At 35.6% G+C, this 25,121-nt stretch overlaps 2 protein-coding genes across 2 annotated transcripts; both read right to left on the bottom strand.

The window, feature by feature from the left end:
* Positions 1 to 3,744: 3,744 nt before the first annotated feature.
* On the bottom strand, positions 3,745 to 6,177 carry LOC137709870 (ethylene-responsive transcription factor ERF114-like). Its single transcript, XM_068448847.1, has 2 exons — positions 5,919 to 6,177; positions 3,745 to 4,241 (listed from the first exon to the last, which is right to left on the bottom strand). Exons 1-2 carry the CDS (start codon positions 6,175 to 6,177, stop codon positions 3,745 to 3,747), a joined length of 756 nt encoding a protein of 251 aa, XP_068304948.1.
* Positions 6,178 to 21,625: 15,448 nt separating this feature from the next.
* On the bottom strand, positions 21,626 to 23,490 carry LOC137711732 (ethylene-responsive transcription factor ERF114-like). The gene is made up of 2 exons (XM_068450988.1): positions 23,063 to 23,490; positions 21,626 to 22,343 (listed from the first exon to the last, which is right to left on the bottom strand). Exons 1-2 carry the CDS (start codon positions 23,208 to 23,210, stop codon positions 21,853 to 21,855), a joined length of 639 nt encoding a protein of 212 aa, XP_068307089.1. The 5' UTR covers positions 23,211 to 23,490; the 3' UTR covers positions 21,626 to 21,852.
* Between the last annotated feature and the right edge of the window lie 1,631 nt (positions 23,491 to 25,121).

The following is a 25,121-nucleotide window of genomic DNA, read 5'->3' on the forward strand; positions in this document are numbered from 1 at the left end:
ATAGTTAAGTGGAACTAAATCAGAAATTTCAAAAAATTGAACTAAAGCCAATAGTATGTCAATTTTTTGGACCTATATCTTAATGCCCCTATTTAATATGACCCATCAACTCTCTTAAGGTTTCCATTTTAAGAACCTATGAGGTAGTTTTTCATATGAGCCTCAAATTAAATAATTTTTGTTACTCAGAGATAAAATACTAATTGATAGAACAAGCAAACAAAATAAATAAGAAGAGAAGAAGGTTTCACGTCATGTCGAATCTCTTTCATTTGCAAAACCTAGTCTCCTCATGAAATATCTAAACTCAGCAAATCCATTTGCATAAAACCCTAATAACTTTACACATCCAACTTCATCTAATATTTTATTTAAGTTGATAGCTTAATCTTCTATAAGATTAATTTGATGGCTTATATAAACAAGGACCTTATAAGTCCTTAAAGTGAGGACCTTAGTAGGGTAGTTCTATTAATATGATATTAGTATTTGCCTACACACTTTGTGTGTATGAACATATTTTTTTAGAAAATGAGAAGGAGAGAGAGAGAGAGAGAGAGAGAGAGAGAGAGAGAGAGAGAGAGAGAGAGAGAGAGAGAGAGAGAGAGAACGTGGGGGAGTGAGAGGTTTTTGTTTTTGTTTTTTGTTTTTAATTTTTTAATTTTTAATATTAGAGATATTTTAACATTACATGTAGATGAGGCTTCAATAAAAAAATAGTAAAATTTGGACCTATGAAATTACATTATTGCCCATCATTTTTTTGTGTGATAGAAGACTAAGTTGTCTTTTCACCATTTTTAGTTGACAAAGAGGATTTCATTAATTAATATAGATAGAAACTGAACGTCTTAACAATGATGATTAATGTAATTGCATTGCATCGTTCATTATCCTAAATTTAATAAAATAATTATTTTTTATTTGAATATATAAAACTAATAGGAAACTAGATATTAATCCTTGAAAAAGATTATTTTAGACTAAAACCTTAACCAAGATAAAAAACTAATTATAGTCCTTTGACTTATGTCCAAATCAACATTTATATTTAATGGCAGACTTAATTTTTTTTCTTCCTATATTATACTTGAGTGAATTATAATGTCTCATATTTAATTTATTTATAACTTTTCATTTTATTGCTAACATAAATGATTCTACTTAAAAATGAAACTTTTTGTCCAACCCAAAAAATTATCTTCAACCGTGTAAGAAGAAAAGGCTATGGCCACCGTCCACATCTAATATTTCTTCTTCTTATACATCTAATAGTGCATGATTTATTTTTACCATTTTTTTATAGTGTTAATGATGTATTTTTACCTTCTCATACATCGAATCTACCGATTTTTTCTTTTGATGTTAATGTATCAATACTTCCACACCTATATGTACATCTGTACCGACACTTCCATACTGAAGCTAATGTATCAATACTTTCGTACCTATATATATGTATGTACATATGTGTACATATGTACCGGCACTTCCATACTGATATCTTCGTACCAATGTGCACGTATATACCTATATATATACCGACGCTTATCCAATTCCTATATATATAGATAATAAGGATTTGTTATACTGTTTTTTTGTGATATATATTTTAAGGGTTATTATTTAATATTTTAACCTATTGTTTTTGTAGTTGATTTTTCTATCTTTGACTTCTTAAGGTGACTGACCTAAAATTACTATAGACTTAATTTGTTTGTCAGCAAGTATAAATTAGTATAATTTACCTTAGTTGGATTTATCTTATTGACTTTCGTAACAAAATTTAAACGTTTTTGAATTTTGAATGGTTTATTAAAAAAATATATTTAAGCCTTAATTATGGAATAGGTTGACAATTTATGTGACATCCCACATCGTCCAGGGGAGTGATCCTTATATGTATATTCCCATCCTTACCTAGCACGAGGCCTTTTGGGAGCTCACTGGCTTCGGGTTCCATCGGAACTCCGAAGTTAAGCGAGAAGGGGGCTTGAGCAATCCCATGATGGGTGACCCACTGGGAAGTTGCTCGTGAGTTCCCAAAAACAAAACCGTGCGGGAATGGTAAGCCCAAAGCGGACAATATCGTGCTACGGTGGTGGAGCGGGCCCGGGAAGTGATCCGCCCCGGACCAGGATGTGACAATTTGGTATCAGAGCCTAACCCTGGCCGTGGTGTGTCGATGAGGACGTCGGGCCCCTAAGGGGGGTGGATGTGTGACATCCCACATCGCCCAGGGGAGTGATCCTTATATGTATATTCCCATTCTTACCTAGCACGAGGCCTTTTGGGAGCTCACTGGCTTCAGGTTCCATCGAAACTCCGAAGTTAAGTGAGAAGGGGGCTTTAGCAATCCCATGATGGGTGAGCCACTGGGAAGTTGCTCGTGAGTTCCCAAAAACAAAACCGTGAGGGAATGGTAAGCCCAAAACGGATAATATCGTGCTACGGTGGTGGAGCGGGCCCGGGAAGTGATCCGCCCCGGGCCGGGATGTGACAATTTTAATGGCAAAGTTTGTAAATATGGTAGGTAATAGAGGTATCTTGTAATATGATGTGGTGGTGAATATTATATTAGGGACTTAAATAAGATTTTGAAACCTATTCAGGTTATAATCTTAAAATTATCTTATATAGGCCCTAAAATCTAATTGCCCTAAACTAACACACTTGTTAATCACACACCTAATAAAGTAGTAGGCCAAATAATTTGATGCAAGATTCATTTGTACGGGAGAATATTATAACAACAAATATGTCAACTTTATGAACCTAAATAATATTACTCTGAATTGGTAATGACAAACGTGTGAGATCCTTGTTATCAGTAACCACACATTTCAAATCGACGCCAAAACAACCGCAATTTTCAGACTTAGCTGTCGTGTTTATACTCCAAGCTTCTGTCACTCACTGCCGAATTCGATGACCACCCCATTTAGTCCACACGATTTCAAACTCTCTTGTGTAAACTGATCAAGATCTGTCTAGGTTTTAAGCAATCAATAATATATATATATATATATATATATATTATATAACTCAAAAGTTACCATGTACATGCATGTATGACAGATCTATATATATATAATATAGGGGATACAAAACCATGAACGTATCTGTCAAGGTTCAGCTCTCTAAATTTTGCCCTATGGGCTATGTAATGTTTATCATATTATGTTCTACGCCAGGTGTGTATACAAACCCTCACTCTCTCTTAGTTAAGTTAGCAAGCTTGCTGGGTTGATTAAATTCATTCTCATACATCATGGAATTTTCTCTTTCACCAAAATTTGCATGCTTCCTATATGAGCTTATTGATACTCGCTCAAATTAATTAACTTCATTATTCCGTCTTGATAACATCTAGGGAAGGAGTGGAAAGCTCCAATGCTGCTTGAAATATACAATTTTTTTCTCATTCTGCACACTATGTCCAGATGTGTGCATGTAAAAAGGGATATACGAAAATAACTTTCAATATATACCATACGCAGGGTGGCGCACACATGCATGAAAAATTTATCTAGCTTCTTGTCAAATTAGTTGTCATCAAATACAAACTGAAGTGAACTTAATTTGATATAAGAAAGAAGTTGTTTTAGACGAGCAGAAATTAAACAGAACCAAAAAAGGGAAAGAAAAACACACATGCATCACAATTATATAAGCCTTTTACTCTCCTTAATCGATCGTTCAATCTGATCTCCTACCGTTCCCATAGCTATTAATTCACTCTTATCATCTTGAGTGACTGCTGTCAAAGTCTTTCCTATACTTATGAGGAAGGCCCGAACTTGAACTCGAAAAAGAAGAACCGAACTGCATCGAAAAGCTTGGGAGCTTTGCCGCTTGTTGAGATGGCATGGAGGACGACGACAACAAGAATGCAGAAGATGTGACATTATTATATTGTGTACAATCGAAAGCACTGGAAGAAGTTGGTCGAGTAATATTAGGCTCAGGAGGACTAATGTTCAAGCTGTTTTGTTGATCAGTAGTTATTAATGTGAGGCAACCTGACTCATAGCTCCATTGAACTCTCTCGGGGAAGTTTAGCTTAGCTTTGCTTCCTTTGAAGTTGAGTGCTGCTTTATCATAAGCTAGTGCTGCAGCCTCAGCTGTGTCAAAAGTGCCCAGCCACACTCGGGCTGCCTTCACCGGATCACGAATCTCAGCAGCCCACTTTCCCCATGGTCTCCGCCTCACTCCTCTGTAATGTTGTCTCCCCAAATTTCCTTCACACAAACATATATATTAATTTCTCAAAAATATCAAACCTGAAAAAGATTCATTTCATCCATAGGCGGAGACAGTACCTAGGTTTGAGTAATGCTAGAAGGATCGTGCTAGTTGAACATAGTCAATACTCGCTTCTTCTTAGATTCAATTCTATCCGTGGTGCTCAACTGTTATTTGACACATTATAACATTTCACTTTTTGTTTGAAAATATGATCCCTCTAACATTAGCTCAAAACATGTACTTTACTAATTAAGACAGGTTTATGAAAAGTTTTTGACGATGAAGATGATTATCACAAAATCCTAATATGCACCAGTTTGGGCCCAAAATAATATTTTGGGCTGAGCTTAGAGTCGTTCTCGGTCCAATAACATTTATCTGGAATCCTTTCATGGGCCGTCCAATCAAGGTCGGCCGAATCCTATTACGGAGAGGATTGGTTTAGATAAGGGTGAGGTAGTCGAACCCTAGTGCAACGAGAAGTCTTAAAGATGAGGATGCTTAGAATTAGGGGATGAATCTGGTTCGTTAAGAAGCTTGGTTCAAAGTCCTATAGGGGTTAGGATTGATCAAAACCTAATCAGATTGGGTTGAGGAGTTCTAATCCAAATGGATATCTTTAGTTTGGCCATAAGGGGGTTCGCTGCTATAAATAGAGAGGGAAGTGCATCATTCAGGGCCCCTCCAAATCAACACACAAATTGCCCTGCGCAAAGCTTCTCAACAACCCTGAGATTTTTTCCTCTCCCCCTTTCTTCTCACCAACACATCTTCAGTTTGGATAGACAACATTGTGAAGGCAACCGGCGACATCTTCAGTTTGTATAGACAACACTAGAGCCGTGGAATAAGCCGATCAAGGAGCACCTTCAGTTTGGATAGACATCACTGCTTCGAGACCAACTGGTTATTTATCCAAGTCTTGGTCAACAAGGATTTCCGAGTCCTTGTTGGTAGAGGCCATCTCATCAACCTTCTCGACGAAGTGAGGTGTTACCAGATTACTACATTCGGCACATTGAAAGCTGAATTTGAAATTGAACTTCGCAAAACTAGCAGCCTTGTCTTCAGGCTCTAGAACCGGAAGGTCGAGACGTGTTCCTTCATCGGACGCAGTTGCAAGATCAAGAAGTCAGCAGTGTGGCTAACGCCACATCAACATATTTTACTCCCTGGCCGAACTCGGCCAACGAGTTGGCACACCTCGTACACAACCGAAGGACATAGTTAGCTCATTAATTACTCGGCCTGCGCACCACATAGGCTTGGTAGTTTTTAAGGTCAACAACACCACTTGGGTATTTATCTCTTCTAATATATGTATAAAGTTCAAATCGGAAAAAAATTAATAAATAAGTTGAAGCATTATACTTGAGAAAGGAATGCTAGAGTGATATCTATAACTATATAAAGATAATGATTTCTGCACAACCTCTTCATCCAATCTCAATGCCAGAAATAAAGAGTGAGCAGTAGGAGAAAATAGGGACGCCACAATCCACATAACTAAACGGAGGAAGAAAATCATATGATTAGTTATACAGAAGCCCCCTAAATCCCTTATGAGGGAGATCAAGTAGTTCTGCTGGAAATATACCAAAAAGTTATTTTTGTCACAGAAGACCAAAAAGAAGATTAATTCATTGTTGATAATACATATAATATAATACCTTGATCTTGAAGTAGTACCGGTTGAGATTGAGTCTCTGTAGGGCTGGACTGTGAGGTGATTAATGGATTTATTCTTTGCACTTGAGCAAGTGCGTTATTACTTTGGTCACTTTTTTTTCTGATCACCTGAGCTAGAGCTGAAACCATGGCAGAAGTGTCTTGCTGAGATCGAGTCGAGTAAACAGGAAAGATTTGATCCTCCTCTTTCTCCTCCGATTCAACCGAAGCCAGCGGCCTCTTCCCATGTTTTCGATCCATTTTATGAATCTAGATATTAATATTTTGACGTTATATATAGATGAGTCAGAATCGAGAGGGACACCAACAACTGATTCAAATTCGTTCTAGCTTTACGGCGTACATTAAAAGTAGACAGTAGATTAAGGCAAGAAAAGAACGAGATGAGAGGAGAACAATGAGAGGAGGAGGAAGACAGGTGGGATATAGGGTTTGCTACAGAAACATCTAGACTTTATACATATTTCGTTATAGTGGTGTGAACGTTTGAAGAATCCATTAGTCCTCCAACATTATTTATTCCATGTATATGTATATGTATATGTGAATTTAGTTGAGTTCAATATTTATTGTTCTTTATTCCTTTACACCGCATTCCTATACAAATATATGCAAATTTGTGAAGTTGGACGTTGGAAATCAAACCCTTACTCAAATGTGATGCTAGTTTAGGTCTGATTTTCGTATGGATCGGATTGGAAACAAAGTTTTCAATTTCGGTTTCAAAATTTTGAAATTGGAACGGATCCGATAGGATATCACAATCTCAAATTCAAAATTTTTCAAAATCCGAGTAATCATGAAAATTTCGGAACATAATTTGGAAATGTAATACATTTGCTAGTCAATCGGTTAATTTGACCATTCAATGATAATGTGTGAATTGTGGATCCCACATTTTTACTTATGTTTAATAAAAAAACAATGAACAAAAGGTATCCAAAACTAACAATAAAATATAAAATTTGATTACAAAATGCATATTTTGAGTATATAACTTTAAAAAGTCAGAATACTTTGAATTTTTTTTTTTTTTTGTCAGAATCAGTTCGGAACACTTTGAATATATTCCAATGACCGTGCAGATACCACCAGTAATGAAGTGGTTCTCCTCCCCTAAATCTGTTAATTTCAGGGGGCTAGAAATATAGAGTGTAAAGGAAATTTCTAGTTTCTGACAACAGGCCTACTAGTCAGAGGCGGATAGAGCAGATGTGAGGAAGGCAAAATCTTCACTCACAAAACGCGCGGGCAGATAGAAATGCATTTCAATTTTCATTCCAATTTTTCAGAAAATATTGAATTTGAAATTTTGAAGTCCAAATTCGAAAGTTTTACCTTCAAAATCAAAAACACTATCCCAACTTAGACCACTATGCTAGTCATTCAACTGTAATAACCTTAATCCTAATCTAACCAACATATATATGGGATGCGAAGGACATGAGTTTAAAGCACTAAGCTTAGTTTTCTTAGCAGCTCCGAGTTTGGATTGCAATCAAACAAGAGTTACGTACTATGTCTTTTTCAACATGTTTACTTGTTGGAATGAAAACTGAAATTATACTAATTAGGAATATATCATGATGATTATAAGTTTTATATAATTGTTTTTTTAACAAACGATATTATCTACATTGAGGGAGATAGAGGTGGGCTTAGTCTCATAATGGGTTAGCAATAATGTGGTTCAAATTCACCTCTGGCAAGAATTGAACCTAAGACCTCTTATTTATAAGTGAAGAGGAAATATCACTCGACCGTAGTACTAAGTGACTATATATATAAATAAAAATAAAAAATAAAAAAAAAACTTTAAAATTAAGCTTAACTTAAGAAAAGAAAAGAAAAAAGCGCTCATCAAGCCACTTAGCTGACTTTAATTGATCTTTTAGGCCATTTTCAGTCATGACGGCCAAATGTAGTTTGGGGCTACATTTTAGCCATCTAATATATTATTATTTAATTATGCAACATGAACTATATTTTTATCATCTCTACCTCACACCACTACCACCACCAGTTCTCACACAATCAAACACCACCACCAGATCTCGCACAATCAGACACCACCAAATCTCACCAACTCAACACTACAATGACACCAAACACTACCACCAAATTACCCCATCCAACCCTTACTTGCTCATCCTTAGAGAGAGAGAGAGAGAGAGAGAGAGAGAGAGAGAGAGAGAAGAAAAGGAGAATCAAATTGAGAAGAGAGAGACGATAATAAAAGCAAGTGGAGCTCACAAAAAAATGTAGCCCTAGGCTACTGGGCTTGCTATGTTTGGCAAACGTGATGGCCATTTGGCTCAATGATAAAGGATTTAATTCGATGTTGACAAGGATTTAGCTCGTTTATTGGAAATGGATTTTGAGCAATTTCGGGCTAAATGAATGGCCTTAGGTTTGAAATCCTTCTTCATTACCAAGTTAGTTTTTTTTCTTTCTGAAGTAATGGGTTTTGGAATGCTTTTGTTTGAAACATAAATAATATTAAGGACATACATGTGCCCTTAAAGTTTTTTTGCTTTCTGACTTCTCGTGTTTACAAATTCTAGCTTTTGATGCAACTACTAAACAAGCCCTAACACAATTAATCATTCTCACAATACAACAGAAAAATTTTGTTTTAAAAGCAAAACAATATCAAAGCAGCCCTAACACATACAATCATGTTGCGCCCGAATACAATTCATAATCCATGACAATATTTAAAGCATTTTAGTACTTTTTTCTTGCTTTAAATAATGTTTGTCATTTTCCATTTTTGTCAAACACTTGATTCTAGCGAGTAAGTTTATTATTTGTGGGTATTCTCAACTTCAACCGGAATTTGTTTTTTCATGAGATATTGGCTCTAGCTATCAATAATTAATGTTCTTAAGTTGACATATTCTAAACTTGACCAGAAAACTTTCACCAGAAAGAGAAGTAATTTTACTTTAGCCTACACGAAAGAGATCAAAGAGTATTATGATCCTTTCTCGTGTAACCAAAAATATATCTACGATCCTCATGAGCTCAAAGTTTGCTCCTTATTAGTTTCGTAGTGATGACATCGACAGGATCAGTTCGACCTCGAACTCAAACACCCTTCCAGCCTAGCGTCACGATGAATCTGTTTGCTATTTGGTGTTTCTTTTTCATGTAAGTCTTTTTTTTTCCTGACAGTAACAGAGTTGGCTGGAACTAGAAAACCTTCCAACCTGGCGTGCAAACTTGCTTCATTATAAATTTGGCGTCCTTGTTTAACTCCAATATGGGAGATGCAAATTTGTATCTCATTCATTTTCGCTCTTGGTTTACGTAATTGCTATTGAAGGGTAGTATGGTCAAAGACACAAATGTGTAAAAAGGAATATAAAAGACAGTTAGTTAGTTAGAGATGGGAGGTCATATAGCTTAGGAGATAAGATAACACTTGCATATATAAGTGTGAAATATCTTGTAAGCAGCAATCAGATTGTAATACACAAAAATATCATATCTCTCTCTATCTCTCGTCTCTATCTTTCTTTCTCTTTCTTCTTCTCTATTGTATTTTCTGGTTTCTTGCTGAACACTGTTATCATGGTATCAATCGCTCGGACGATTCTAGGTGCCGTTTCTTCCGCTGAAGTTTAAAGAATTGCGAGTGCTGATTAATGTTTGCTGCAAGATCATAGAGTTTCTTTGTCAAAAAGGGGGCAAGGGGTTCGTTCATATCAGGTTCTTGGTTTCTGTTTTCGCATTGCACACCATCTGTTTGTGATATGTTCTAGGTGAAGATTGTTTGGTTCTTGTCTATGAATTTGAAGGCCGATAGCCATTATTAGCAAGATTAAAGGCCGATAGCCATTATTTGAGTTTGTAAGAGGCCGATAGCCATTGTTTGATTGTGATACGTGTTTGTGTGTTGGAGAAAGAAAAAGGCCGATAGCCATTAACAACGAAGGGTAGTTTTTTTTTTGGTATTCAGATCATATTTTGGTGCAGTGTTTGATTTTTCAATGGGGTCGAATGTCAAGATTGAAGGGTTACTTGGTATGCTTACGGTCAAGCTTCAGGATGACAATTTTGTTAAATGGAGTTTTCAGTTCCAGTCTGTTCTTCGGGGGTATGATCTTTTTGATCATTTCACGGGTGAAGATCCATGTCCTCCGAGATTTGTTATTGATACAGAGTCCGGAGTTACAACTGAAGTTACTATGGCATATAAAGATTGGGTGAAGAAGGATCTAGCCTTGCTCAGTCTTCTCATTGCTACACTATCTGATGATGTTATGGAACACATTATTGGTAGCAAGACAGCGTGTGAGGCATGGACTTGTTTGCAAGAAAGATTTGCATCTGTCTCTATGGTTAGAATCAATCAACTGAAAAGTGAGTTTCACACTATTCAAAAAGGTGGGGAATCTGTGGATAGGTTTCTTTTACGGGTTAAAGCCATTAAGGATCAACTAGTTTCTGCTGGAGAAAGGATCACTGAGAATGATTTTCTTATAGCTGTGCTATCTGGTTTACCTTCTGAGTTTGAGATGATAAAAACTGTGATATTGGCTAGGGATTCTCCGCTTTCATACAAAGATTTGAGGGCTCAACTTCTTGGGGCAGAGGCCAGTATTGAATCCAGAATGAAGTCCTTGAGTACATCTATGGCAACAATGTATGTTAATGGAGATGGATCTGGCTCCAGAGGTTTTCATAATAATCATACTGGTTTGAGTAATGGTTCAAGAAACTTCTCTGGTAGTGGAAATCCATCTGGTCACAGAGGGAACAATGGTAGTTTTAATGGCAATGGTAAAGGTGTTCAGTCACAGAGTGGCAGTGGATTTTCTGGTAATGGATTTCAAAGGAGTAATACCTGGAATGGCAATACATCCTACAGATCTGGTGTGTCACCCGAATGTCAAATATGTTCTAGGAGGGGACATACAGCAGCTAATTGTTTTCATAGGGCTGCTACTGGAAATTCAGGGTTTCTTGCTTGCCAGATTTGTGGGAAAAGAGGCCATATTGCCCTGGAGTGTTATCATCGTAATAATTTTGCCTATCAGGGTACTCTACCACCCTCTTCCTTGACTGCCATGACTGCACAGGCTCATATTGGACAGAATCCATCACAGAACACTGGACATGGGTTATCCACTGGGGATACTTGGATTCTGGACACAGGAGCCACACATCACATGACTTCCAATGTTCATGCACTCTCTCAAGTCAATTCATACAATGGTGATGAGAAGATAACTATTGGAAATGGTGAAGGTTTGGCAGTCAAGCACATTGGTTCTTCTACAATTACAACTCCTACTAATGCTTTAATTCTGCATAATGTGTTGCATGTGCCCCAAATTACTGCCAATCTTCTTTCTGTTAAAATGTTATGTAAAGATAATGGCTGTTGGTTTGTTTGTGATGATGTGGATTTCTTTATACAGGACAAAGCAACAAGGGTGACTTTGTACCACGGAAGGAGTGATGATGGGGAACTTTTCAAGATTCCAGCCACTGTTTTTGATCAATCATTTGCTACAAGGTTGAGTCAATGTGCTGCCTTCTTGGGACAGAAAGTCAGGACTGCGATTTGGCATCAAAGGCTAGGGCATCCATCAGGGGATATTTTAGCTAGAATGTTGAAAACTGCTGAGATTAGTACTAGTAAAGATTCTTGTTCATCTTTGTGTTCATCTTGTGCACAAGGAAAAATGTGTAGACAAGTATTTCCAGTAAGACAAAATAAAGCTAAGTGTTTGTTTGAGAAAGTCCACTCAGATGTATGGGGACCATCTTCAATCCCATCTATAGAAGGTTATAGGTACTACATTTCTTTTGTAGATGAATTTTCCAGATTCATGTGGATTTTTCCCATGATTAATAAATCAGAAGCTTGTTCTATTTTTGTGAAGTTCACAGCATTTGTGTTTAATCAGTTTCATGCTTCCATTAAGTGTTTTCAATCTGATGGGGGAGGTGAGTATATGAGTAAACAGTTTAAGGAGTTTCTAGCAAGTAAAGGCATTTCTCACATGGTTTCCTGTCCTTATACTCCTCAGCAGAATGGTATTGCTGAAAGGAGACATCGACATGTAGTTGAAACTGCTATTACTTTGATGACAGAAGCAAGTTTGCCTCAAATGTTCTGGTATCATGCCTGTGCTCATGCAGCTCTCTTGATTAACAGAATGCCATCTCAAGTCTTAGAGTTTAAGTCTCCTTATCAAATATTGTTTGGACACACACCTGATATTCATACTTTTAGGGTCTTTGGTACTGCCATTTATCCTTTCCTGCGTCCATATACCAGTAATAAGTTTCAACCTAGATCTTCCCTGTGTGTTTTTCTTGGTTATGCCTTGGGATACAAAGGAGCCATTTGCTTTGATATCAACACTGGTAAATTGTTATTGTCTAGGCATGTGATATACAATGAGGAAATGTTTCCCTATAAAACAGACTTATCTCGAGGATGTCTTAGTCCTGGCAAGTCTAAGAACATATCAAGTGATGTGGTTGTGGTTCAAATGCCTATTCCTGCAGTTCACAGTACAACATCTCTATCCAGTGCAGATTCGACATTAGATCCAGTTTCTTCGCAGCAAGTGTCCAATGTGCATTCCAGTTCTGACATGGTAGCTTCTCCTGAATTTCCTCCAGAAGTCAATGCCTCACCCTTGTTGTCTGTTCATCAGAGTTCTCCATTGGAGGTATCAATTCCAGTCTCTTCTCAACTCAGTGAACATTCTGACAATCATTCCATGTCCCCAGATGCAGTGGCTAGTCATCCCATGGTTACACGCTTGAAAAGTGGGACTATACAACGGCAAGATTATGCTGCTTATTTGACATCTTTTCCAGAACTACAATCTTTATATGTTACAGCAGATGAAGTGTTCTCTGGTGGCTATTCCTATGTGACAGCTATTACTGATACTAAAAAGCCTTCTAATTTTCGCAGAGCTGCAAGTCTTCCCCATTGGCAGCAAGCTATGCAGGAAGAATATGACTCTCTCAGGGCTCAAGGGACTTGGCAGCTAGTTCCATATCCTAGTAATCGATCTGTGGTTGGTAGTAAATGGGTTTACAAGGTCAAAAGGAAGTCTGATGGTAGTGTATCGAGATACAAAGCTCGATTGGTGGCTCAAGGGTTTTCACAGGAGCATGGTCTTGATTATTCCGAGACTTTTAGTCCTGTTGTTCGCCATACAACAGTCAGAATCATTCTTGCTATAACTGCGATGAATCACTGGGAATTGAAACAATTGGATATTAAAAATGCCTTCTTGCATGGGGATTTACAAGAAGAGGTTTATATGCACCAACCTCAAGGTTTTGTGGATCCAACCTGTCCTACTTATGTCTGTAAACTTGTTAAATCTCTGTATGGCCTTAAACAGGCACCAAGGGCCTGGAATTCTAAGTTTACCACCTATCTGTGTGCTATGGGATTTCGTGATTCCTTGTCTGACACAAGTTTGTTTGTTAAGCACACTGGTGGTGATATCACTATTCTCCTGTTGTATGTGGATGATATCATTTTGACAGGCTCGAATTCTGTACAGATTCAACAGGTCATTCACGAACTCTCGGAAGTGTTTGAGCTGAAAGATTTGGGCAGACTTAGCTATTTCTTAGGCCTCCAGATTTCATATCCTTCAAATGGGGATATATGTGTCACTCAATCGAAATATATCACAGATTTGCTTCATAAAGTTGGTATGGATTCTTGTAAGTCATCCCCAACACCATGTAAGCCACACAACTCGTTGCTTCTCACTGAAGGAATGCCATTGTCCGATCCTACATTTTACAGAAGCATTGTTGGTTCTCTGCAATACCTGATTTTTACTAGGCCAAATATTGCTTTTGCGGTTAATTCAATTTGTCAATTTATGAAAGCCCCAACTGAGGTTCATTTTGGCGCAGTGAAGAGAATCTTAAGGTATCTTAAGGGTACCAGCCAATATGGTCTGGTATTTTCCGCAGCTACAACACCGAGTCTCGAGGCTTTTTCAGACTCTGATTGGGCAGCAGATTTCAACACTCGGAGGTCTGTGACTGGCTATCTTGTTTTTCTTGGCAACAGTCCTATTTCATGGCAGTCAAAGAAACAGGGGTCTGTTTCTCGTAGCTCTACTGAAGCAGAGTACAAAGCCTTGGCTCACACTGCAGCTGATCTAGCGTGGATAAGGGCAGTCTTGAAGGATTTGGATGTGTTTCTGCCCACATCACCTGTTATTCACTGTGATAATTTGTCTGCGATTGCATTAAGTGCCAATCCAGTTTTTCATTCTCGCATCAAGCACTTGGATACGGATTATCATTTTGTTCGCGAGAAAGTGCAACAAGGTGATTTGGCTGTATCCTACATTCCCACTGAAGATCAATCTGCTGATATTCTTACCAAGGGGTTGCACGGACCATTATTTGTCAAACATTGTTCCAATCTTAAACTTGGCTCCCCAAGTTCAGATTGCGGGGGGATATTGAAGGGTAGTATGGTCAAAGACATAAATGTGTAAAAAGGAATATAAAAGACAGTTAGTTAGTTAGAGATGAGAGGTCATATAGCTTAGGAGATAAGATAACACTTGCATATATAAGTGTGAAATATCTTGTAAGCAGCAATCAGATTGTAATACACAAAAATATCATATCTCTCTCTATCTCTCGTCTCTATCTTTCTTTCTCTTTCTTCTTCTCTATTGTATTTTCTGGTTTCTTGCTGAACACTGTTATCAATTGCTTTCTTATTTTCTCTTCAACTTGCAGGGCCAACCTTCTAAAGATGCAAATATAGATATAAATTTAAATGTTCCCGTCAAGATGAATATTTGCATCCCTTAAAAATTGCTCGTTTGAGAGCTTTCAGGCTAATAAGAAATGCAAAATGCTCATTAAAAGTCATTTGAATATGCTCCCCGAGCAAAGTATCTTGGTTGTTTCATTTATGTAAATTGATACATAACAATAAATATTACCGTGTCTATTTATTTACCTTTTGGATAATGATCGTGTCCCTCTATGGAGAACTTGCTTGTCCTCCCATTTACGATTAACGAGCCTTTACCATCTGAACATCATAAATGAAACTATTCACGCTTTTTATCATCTGTTAAAGATTATATCTGCAAAAAAATCATTCAATTTGGATATCGTTTAGTTATCCATACGTGTTAAACTAATCAACAATTTTAGCTTAGCATCCTCATGATGAACTGTCCATTGGTTTTATGCATATAAATGATTAAAAGATCTCCAGATTGAATAATTTTTGGATAATGCTTGTGTTCCTCCCCCCACTTACAATTAACATTACTGTCCGAACATATGGAGACTAAATTTGCAAACAAAATTTTGTAAACTAAATGACATGGAAGTTGATGATTGGATTATTACTTCAGACTTAATAAATGTGCTCATTTCTATTGGTGACACGTCATTTAGTTTGTAAATTTTATCTACAAATTTAGCTGGTCTCCCTAGCATTACTCTTCTCTTTATCATCATTTAAAGATCATATATGAAAAAATCATTCAATTTGGAGATCATTTAGTCATCCATACGTGTTAAACCAATCAACAGTTTTGGTAACGAGTAGGGTCCTTATGATGAACTGTCTGTTTTATGCATACGAATGACTAAATTAAAGATCTTCAAATTGAATAACCTTTCGCATATATGATCTTTAGGTGATGATAAAGAGAATAAGCAGTTCCACTTATAATGTTCGGATGATAAAAGTTTGTTAATCATAAGCGGGTGAACAAATAAATCCCTCTATGGGGGACACAAGCATTATACTTGTCTTTTTGGCTGCTATGGCTTTGTTGGCGTTGATACACAACGATTTGTAAACTCTTTTAAAATTATTCAAACTCTTTTCAAGCTAAATTAGGTTTTTCTAACTAGAATATTAGGGTCTTATTATCGAACTGTGTGATTTCACGAAGTGAGTGATCTCCATAAACTCAAATATATATATATATATATATATATATATATATATATATATATATATATATACACGAACTTGAAATAATTAAATCCATGATTGCGTAAATATATATGTACAACTTTCTGAAGCATACATGAATCCATCGCTATAGAAATACAAGGAAGTCTGTTGCTCTATCTCACACATACAAACCCTAAACAGGAACTATTTCATATATACAAACCCTAACAGGAACTCTACAGTACGGCCAAGTCATGAGAGCGAAAAACGCATTTATACAGTAAATCTTTATGTAAAAGTTAAAACCCTAGCTAGCCCGTAAAAGTCCATATTATTGACTCTATATAACTAATTAAGCACTATAAATAAGGTGCCCTAATTAAACCGATAATTAACGGGGTAAGCGGTCAACTCCCAACCTAGTAAACCTCCCATGGAATTTTTGTGAAAATACTTCCAGAATTAAGAAAATGGAAAGCAAAAGAAAACAAAATAACAGAAGGATAAATAAACAAGCTATAGTTGAGCTCAAAAACGACTAGCTAGAGCCGAAAAGATAGACAAATGGAGGAGACAGAGAATCGTAAAAGAGAAGCCGTCCAAAGGAGCGACACGAACTAGTAGCTTAAGTCATAACTACAAAAATTATTTAATGGATTGGTCAAATCAATTTAGCCGTGAGTGGGACTGAGTCAATTCAGCCGATTTTCGATGGTTCTATTTTGTATTTTACTTTTCAGCAAGGGAAACTATATAAGAAAGTCACTGCATGCATAATTGCAGATATATATTTATACATATTATATGGGAATAGTAATATACTTCAACGAATCGAATCATAAATTATTTAGGTCTTTCCTTAAAAATTATGGTTACCAAAAATCATCAAAGTCTGAAACCATATTACAGTTGAATTAAGGGGTTAAATTTTTTTTATAAAACCGTATTCGTTTATTTTCTTCACTACAATTAAATTCTTAATGACTTTGGATTTACCTAATTTTTTGTAAGAATGATTTATGAACGACGTTATAAATGATAGATAATTCGGATCGTTAAAATACATTATGGAGTAAGCTCCACAAAAACGTGTGTCAAAAATTATGTAAAATAAGTGCTACCATTCACGGATCTGCCATATATATATAGTTAAAGAGAGTACTACTTTTATGTTTTGTTCGTCCATGGATTATGCATTTTTAGGTAGCTGTAGTACTAATTAACTGCAACTTCTACTTTTCTGAATGAACGAATATATACTCGCTCGAACGTACCCACCGAAAGAAGAAACTGGTCAAGGGAAAAATAGAAGAAAGTGGTCAAAATATTTTATCAATTTCAATAAAATATGAGATGTAATGCATATTACTTCAATTCTATTGGCTTTTATTACATATATCATTCTTATTTAATAGTAGAAGATGATATTTGACTTTGTGACATCTTTCAACATTAGAACAAGTGTACCTCAAGATAACTTCTAGATAGATATTATTGTTGTACATGTTTAACCATTTTATTAATACATATATATATATATATATATATAATATTGCGAGGAAAAATATTTTAACTAGTTGTAAAATCACGATAATTGTATGTAGAAACCAAGAAGTATAGATAAGTGAGTGACCAGTGTGATGCGAGTAGAAAACGACTTAGCTAGAGGATGAAGATAATTGAAAGTTAGAGTTTCTTAGTTTTGAAACAATTACCTCTCAAATGTTGAAGGTGAATTCCTTTTATATTGTTGAGTATATAAATTAAACATCTAAATTGTGTTACGTGTGAAACATTACAAATAATTTGACTTTTTTTTTTCAATCACTAAATATCACTCTTGCTATATTTTCTATATCATACTTGTCTCATCTCTTTTGTAACCATGGAATAATATTTGTATTGACGGATCTTATCTCAATTAGAGAAATAATACAAACATATTATAAAACTTATGATAAATGTATTATTACTCTTTTAATTATTAACAAGTCAGACGGTTAATGTAGTACTACGGTCTAGTGATATTCCTTTTCACATGTAAGTGAGAGGTCTTGGGTTCGATTCTCGCTAAAAGTGAATTTGAACCACATTATTGCTAGCCCATTGTGAGGCTTAACTCACTTCTCAGTTTGTTCCCAAAAAAAAAAAAAAAAAACGTAACCTATATAAACTATATGATATTGAGAAGCCAAAAATATAAAAATAGTTATTCGCTTTGAATGCTCTATTTAATTGTTAGAAAACATGGTGTTCTTTTTTGTGGATATTTGTAGCGGTTTGGACGATGGTATCAAGTTTTGGACTCCTTCTAGGTGAACGGTGAAAAGCCTAATCAACTTAACCCCTCCCTTCGATGATCCAGATAGAAATCAAGGTGTTGTGGTTGGTGAATGCTGGAAAGATAGGCTTGAATATAGACAATGGGGTGCACATTTACCCCATGTTGCCGGTATAGTGTATAGTCACTGAATGTTTACAGTTAGTCATTCTGCTCTGATATTGTATCATAGATTATCTAAACTATACTGTTCAATGTTATGAGGAAAACGATGGTCGGTAGACATGGATGAAGCCAGCACCCGCCTACAAAAAGCCTATTCTAGCATTCTGTCCTAAAGCTCTAAGGAGGACAAGGAAAGCAGTGATGAAAAAACAAAAAATGTTCCTCTGCTCTGCTTATTTCGGTCTTATTCTAAGTCATGCTATTGTATTCCTGTTGTATATGTTATTAAACCTCTGTGGTTACACCATCTAAATATAACGTTTCAATGTCATCAAAATCATTTGTTTCATGATTTTTACGTGCCCCGATTGTTTTCGTTCGAGTGTACGAAGTTTACCAATTCCTAACTCTAGCATTCCTAACTCTACCAATTAGTGTATTACGTTATGAAAAACTCCACTGAAGCAATAACATTTTGTATGTTCTCAACTGTTTATGTGCAACAATTAGCATAGTGGAAGAGAAAAGAAGAGTAAACAAGTAGTCACTATGCCCCAAAATCCGGTCCGGTCCGGTTCGACACCAACTTGAAGTTACCAAGTCCGATACCGGTCCAGCCCATTAGTGACACTACCTTATTTTTTTTGTTAAAATATGAGAATTATAAATATTTGTACTGAGTAGCATAGTCATAACATTCCCAAACAGCTAAGAGTCAGAGTTGAAAAGAAGATTCTTCACTTCTTTCTCTCATTCGAAATTGTGCGCGAGTCTTTTATCTAACACGGCTCTTAAGTGATAAAAGAAATGAGAACTCATCTTCCTTATTTTTTTTAATTACTTTTCATGAGCATGCATAAGACATTTATTTTTACCTCATACACACCCCTTCGTAATTCCAACCCTTAAGTTTTTTATTTGTTGAATCACTCAAACAAGGTGTGTAAAATCTTTTTTCTTAATTAATTAAATTTTAAAGCTAAAATTCAACAAAAATGTGCAAGAAGAGAAGCGAAATGTGCGGAAATCGTTGTATTTACATTTACACGAGTGAAATGAAAGAAAAGGTAAATGTGAAAGCCGAAGGGTTTGAAGCTTGGAGCCGACAAAACAAATTGAGTCGGCTATGAAAACGAACACAGACAGAAGCAGGGGACCAAAAACTCATACAGTTGATCTATTTGGCAATTGGCGTAGAGACTGGAACGCAAGTCAACGCCAGCCGAATATCATTTTTCTTTCGGCTCCAAAAAATATTGTGGTCCACTTACCAGTCATCTCCCCACTCATACGAGGAGTGGAAAATTTACTCTTTTTGTCCTCTTTTCTTTTGTTTTTTTCATTGACTTCGAGTAAACCCTGCGTTTATATTTTTTAAATTTAAAACTATCCATATGATTGACATTTGTTAGAAGCATAAATTGCAGTTGTAATTCTTGATCTCTAAATTTGATATAATGTGGAGTATTGATTCTGAAAGCCAATTCGATGAGAATTTTTGTCAAAATTAAGCATGTAACACACGCATATTTAAAAAAATAGCACAAATGCAATTACTGTTTATTTTTTAGAAGAAGATTACGTGTGCTTCAAGTGCATAATTTTTTGACGGAAATTCTTAATAAGGTGGGTCATATCTAAAAAGACTTTGCTCCAAGTTTGAAATCAATGTGCAAGGAATATTAATGCACACCCAAAATTTAATTAGGAATTTTTTTTATAGATGATGTTTTGGACATGGCATATACCATTATTGGAGGTATTCAGTAGTGGCGGTTCTTGCCTAAGATATGAATCCATCTGTTCAAGTTGAACACTGACCAAAAAACAAAATTGAGAAAAATATTAGTGAAACACAAAGATGATATAAAACTATTACTTTTGACTTTTGAATATATCCATTAATTTGGATACGGCACCATGGACTTTAGATAATATTTAACATGACAAAGCTCCTCTCTTGAGGTTTTCATTTTAAGAACCTCTGAGGTACTTTTTCGTATGAGCCTCAAATTAAATAATTTTTGTTATTCAAAGACAAAATACTAATTGATAGAACAAATAAACAAAATAAATAAGAAGAGAAGAAGGTTTCACGTTATGTCGAATCTCTTCCATCTACAAAACCTAATCTCCTCATGAAATATCTAAACTCTGCAAATCCAATCACACATCCAATTTTATCGAATCTTTTATTTAAGTTGATAGCTTAATCTACTATAAAATTAATTTGATGGCTCATATGAACAAGGACCTTATAAGTCCTTAAAGTTAGGACCTTAATAGAGCAGTTCTATTAATATGATATAGGAACTGAACGTCTTAACAACGATGATTAACGTAAGTGCATTGCATCGTTCATTATCCTAAATTTAATAGCATAATTATTTTTTATTTGAATATATAAAACTAACACACATGTTAATTACACACCTAATAAAGCAGTAGGCCATATAATTGGATGCAAGATTCACCTGTGCTAGAGAATATTATAAAAACAAATGTGTCAACTTTATGTATCTAAATAATATTATTCTGAATCAGTAACGAAAAACGTGTGAGACCCTTGTTATCAGTAACTACACATTTCAAATCGATGCCAAAACAACCGCAATTTTCAGACTTAGCTGTCGTGTTTAAACTCCAAGGCTTCTGTCACTCACTGCCGAATTCGATGACCACCCCATTTAGTCCACACGATTTCACACTCTCTTGCGTATACTGATCAAGGTCTGTCTAGGTTTTAAGTAATCAATAATATATATATATATATATATATATATATATAACTCAAAAGTTACCATGTACATGCATAGATGATAGATCTATACATATAATATAGGGGATATAAAACCATGGACGTATCTGTCAAGGTTCAGCTCTCTAAATTTTGCCCTAATATGGGCTATGTAATGTTTATCATATTATGTTCTACGCCAGGCGTGTATACAAACCCTCACTCTCTCTTAGTTAAGTTAGCAAGCTTGATGGGTTAAGTAAAGTTCATTCTCATGCATCATGGAATTTTCTCCTTCACCTTCTCATGCATCATGGAATTTTCTCCTTCACCAAAATTTGCATGCTTCATATATGAGCTTATTGATACTCGCTCAAATTAATTAACTTCATTATTCCGTCTTGATAGCATCTAGGGAAGGAGTGGAAAGCTCCAATGCTGCTTGAAATATACAATTTTTTTCTCATTCTGCACACTATGTCCAGATGTGTGCATGTAAAAAGGGATATACGAAAATAACTTTCAATATATACCATACGCAGGGTGGCGCACACATGCATGAAAAATTTATCTAGCTTCTTGTCAAATTAGTTGTCATCAAGTACAAACTGAAGTGAACTTAATTTGATATAAGAAAGAAGTTGTTTTAGACGAGCAGAAATTAAACAGAACCAAAAAATGGAAAGAAAAACACACATGCATCAAAATTATATGAGCCTTTTACTCTGCTTAATCGATCGTTCAATCTGATCTCCTACCGTTCACTTAACTATTAATTCACTCTTATCATCTTGAGTGACTGCTGTCAAAGTCTTTCCTATACTTCAGAGGAGGACCCGAACTTGAACTCGAAAAAGAAGAACCGAACTGCATCGAAAAGCTTGGGAGCTCTGCCGCTTGTTGAGATGGCATGGAGGACGACGACAACAAGGATGCAGAAGATGTGACATTATTATATTGTGTACAATCGAAAACACTGGAAGATTGAGTAATATTAGGCTGAGGAGGATTAATGTTCAAGCTGTCATGTTGATCAGTAGTTATTAATGTGAGGCAACCTGACTCAGAGCTCCCTTGAACTCTCTCGGGGAAGTTTAGATTAGCTTTGCTTCCTTTGAAGTTGAGTGCTGCTTTATCATAAGCTAGTGCTGCGGCCTCAGCTGTGTCAAAAGTGCCCAGCCACACTCGGGCTGCCTTCACCGGGTCACGAATCTCAGCAGCCCACTTTCCCCCTGGTCTCCGCCTCACTCCTCTGTAATGTTGTCTCCTCAAATTTCCTTCACACAAACATATTTATTAATTTCTCAAAAATATCAAACCTGAAAAAGAATCATTTCATACATAGGTGGAGACAGTACCAAAGTTTGAGTAATGCTAGAAGGATCGTGCTAGTTGAACATAGTCAATACTCGCTGCTTCTTAGGTTCAATTCTTATCTGTAGTTCTCAACTGTTATTTGACACATTATAACATTTCACTTTTTGTTTGAAAATATGGTCCCTCGAACATTAGCTCAGAACTTGTACTTTACTAATTAAGACAGGTTTATGAAAAAAATTTGACGATGAAGATGACTATCACAAAATTAATATTGGGTCACGAAATCCTAATATGCACCACTTGGGTATTTATCTCTTCTAATATATGTGAAAAGTTCAGATCAGGAAAAAATGAATAAATAAGTTGAAGCATTATACTAGAGAAAGGATGCTACAGTGATAATCTATAACTATATAAGGATAATGATTTCTGCACAACCTCTTCATCCAATCTCAATGCCAGAAATAAAGAGTGAGCAGTAGGAGAGAATAGGGACGCCACAATCCACATAACTAAAAGGTGGATGAAAACGATATGATTAGTTATACAGAAGCTCCCTAAATCCCCTATGAGGGAGATCAAGTAGTTCTGCTGGAAATATACCAAAAAGTTATTTTTGTCACAGAGGACCAAAAAGAAGATTAATTCATTGTTGATAATATATAAAATATAATACCTTGATCTTGAAGTAGTACCGGTTGAGATTGAGTCTCTGTAGGGCTGGACTGTGAGGTGATTAATGGATTTAATCCTTGCACTTGATCAAGTGGGTTATTAATTTGGACACTATTTTTTCCGATCACCTGAGCTAGAGCTGAAACCATGGCAGAAGTGTCTTGCTGAGATCGAGTCGAGTAGACAGGAAAGATTTGATCCTCCTCTTTCTCCTCCGATTCAACCAAAGCAAGCGGCCTCTTCCCATGTTTTCGATCCACTTTATGAACCTAGATATTAATATTTTGACGTTATATATATATGAGTCAGAATCGAGAGGGACACCAACAACTGATTCAAATTCGTTCTAGCTTTACGACGTACATTAAAAGTAGACAGTAGATTAAGGAAAGAAAAGAAAGAGATGAGAGGAGAACAATGAGAGGAGGAGGAAGATAGGTGGGACATAGGGTTTGCTACAGAAACATCTAGACTTTATACATATTTCGTTATCGTGGTGTGAACGTTTGAAGAATCCATTAGTCCTCCAACATTATTGATTCCATGTATATGTATATTTGAATTTAGTTGAGTTCATTATTTATTGTTCTTTATTCCATTACACCGCATTCCTATACAAAAATATGCAAATTTGTCAAGTTGGACGTTGGAAGTCAAACCCTTACTCAAATGTGATGCTAGTTTAGGTCTAATTTTCGTATGGGTCGGAGTGGAAACAAAGTTTTCAATTTCTATTTCAAATTTTGAAATTGGAACGGATCGGATCGGATCACAATCTCAAATTCAAAATTTTTAGAATCCGAGTAATCTCAAAAATTTTGGAACATAATTTTGAAATTCATATAATATATGGTTTTGAAGATTCTTGAACTTTTTCGCACATGCAATTTATTGTTCATTCTTAATATTTGGTATATACTTATGTATAAATTCAATTTTTTTGGTATACTAGTATGCTTATTCTTTTTAGGATAAATTACATTTTGCATCCTCAAGTTTCAATCGCATAACAAACTCAGACCTCATTTTTTGAACATTGAAATATCATATATCAAATTACAAATTCGTTACAATGTCATACATTTGCTAGTCAATCGGTTAATTTGACCATTAAAAGATAATGAGTGAATTGTGGGTCCCACATTTTTACTTATGTTTAATAGAAAAACAATGAGCAAAAGGTATCCAAAACTAACAATAAAATATAAAATTTGATTACAAAATGCATATTTTGAGTATATAACTTTAAAAAGTCAGAATACTTTGAATTTTTTTTTTTTTTTTGTCAGAATCAGTTCAGAACACTTTGAATATATTCCAATGACCGTGAAGATACCACCAGTAATGAAGTTGTTCTCCTCCCCTAAATCTGTTAATTTAAGGGGGCTAGAAATATAGAGTGTAGAGGAAATTTCTAGTTTCTGACAACAGGCCTACTAGTCAAAGACGGATAGAGCAGATGTGAGGAAGGCAGAAGCTTCACTCACAAAACGTGCGGGCAGATAGAAATGCATTTCAATTTTCATTCCAATTTTTCAGAAAATATTGAATTTGAAATTTTGGAGTCCAAATTCGAAAGTTTTACCTTCAAAATAAAAAACACTATCCCAACTTAGACCACTATGCTAGTCATTCAACTGTAATAACCTTAATCCTAATCTAACCAACATATATATGGGATGCGAAGGACATGAGTTTAAAGCACTAAGCTTAGTTTTCTTAGCAACTCCGAGTTTGGATTGCAATCAAACAAGAGTTATGTACTATGTCTTTTTCAACATGTTTACTTGTTGGAATGAAAACTGAAATTATACTAATTAGGAATATATCATGATGATTACAAGTTTATATAATTTTTTTTTTCTTCTAACAAACGATATTATCTACACTGAGGGAGAGAGGAGGTGGGCTTAGCCTCACAATGGGCTAGCAATAATGTGGTTCAAATTCGTCTTTGGTGAGAATCGAACCTAAAACCTCTCACTTACAAGTGAAGAGGAAAAATCACTAGACCGTATTACTAAGTGACTATAAAAAAAAAACTTTAAAATTAAGCTAAA

This window comes from Pyrus communis, chromosome 12, assembly GCF_963583255.1.
Source record: "Pyrus communis chromosome 12, drPyrComm1.1, whole genome shotgun sequence".
In the NCBI taxonomy this organism is placed as follows: Eukaryota; Viridiplantae; Streptophyta; class Magnoliopsida; order Rosales; family Rosaceae; genus Pyrus; species Pyrus communis.

What these genes read in the sequence shown, in the direction of transcription:
- LOC137709870 (XM_068448847.1), bottom strand. Translation starts at nt 6,177, where the DNA reads ATGGATCGAAAACATGGGAAGAGGCCGCTGGCTTCGGTTGAATCGGAG. An exon ending in GGTACTACTTCAAGATCAAG is followed by an intron (nt 4,242 to 5,918) that starts GTATTATATTAT and finishes GTTTGTGTGAAG; the next exon opens with GAAATTTGGGGAGACAACAT.
- LOC137711732 (XM_068450988.1), bottom strand. Translation starts at nt 23,210, where the DNA reads ATGGTTTCAGCTCTAGCTCAGGTGATCGGAAAAAATAGTGTCCAAATT. An exon ending in GGTACTACTTCAAGATCAAG is followed by an intron (nt 22,344 to 23,062) that starts GTATTATATTTT and finishes GTTTGTGTGAAG; the next exon opens with GAAATTTGAGGAGACAACAT.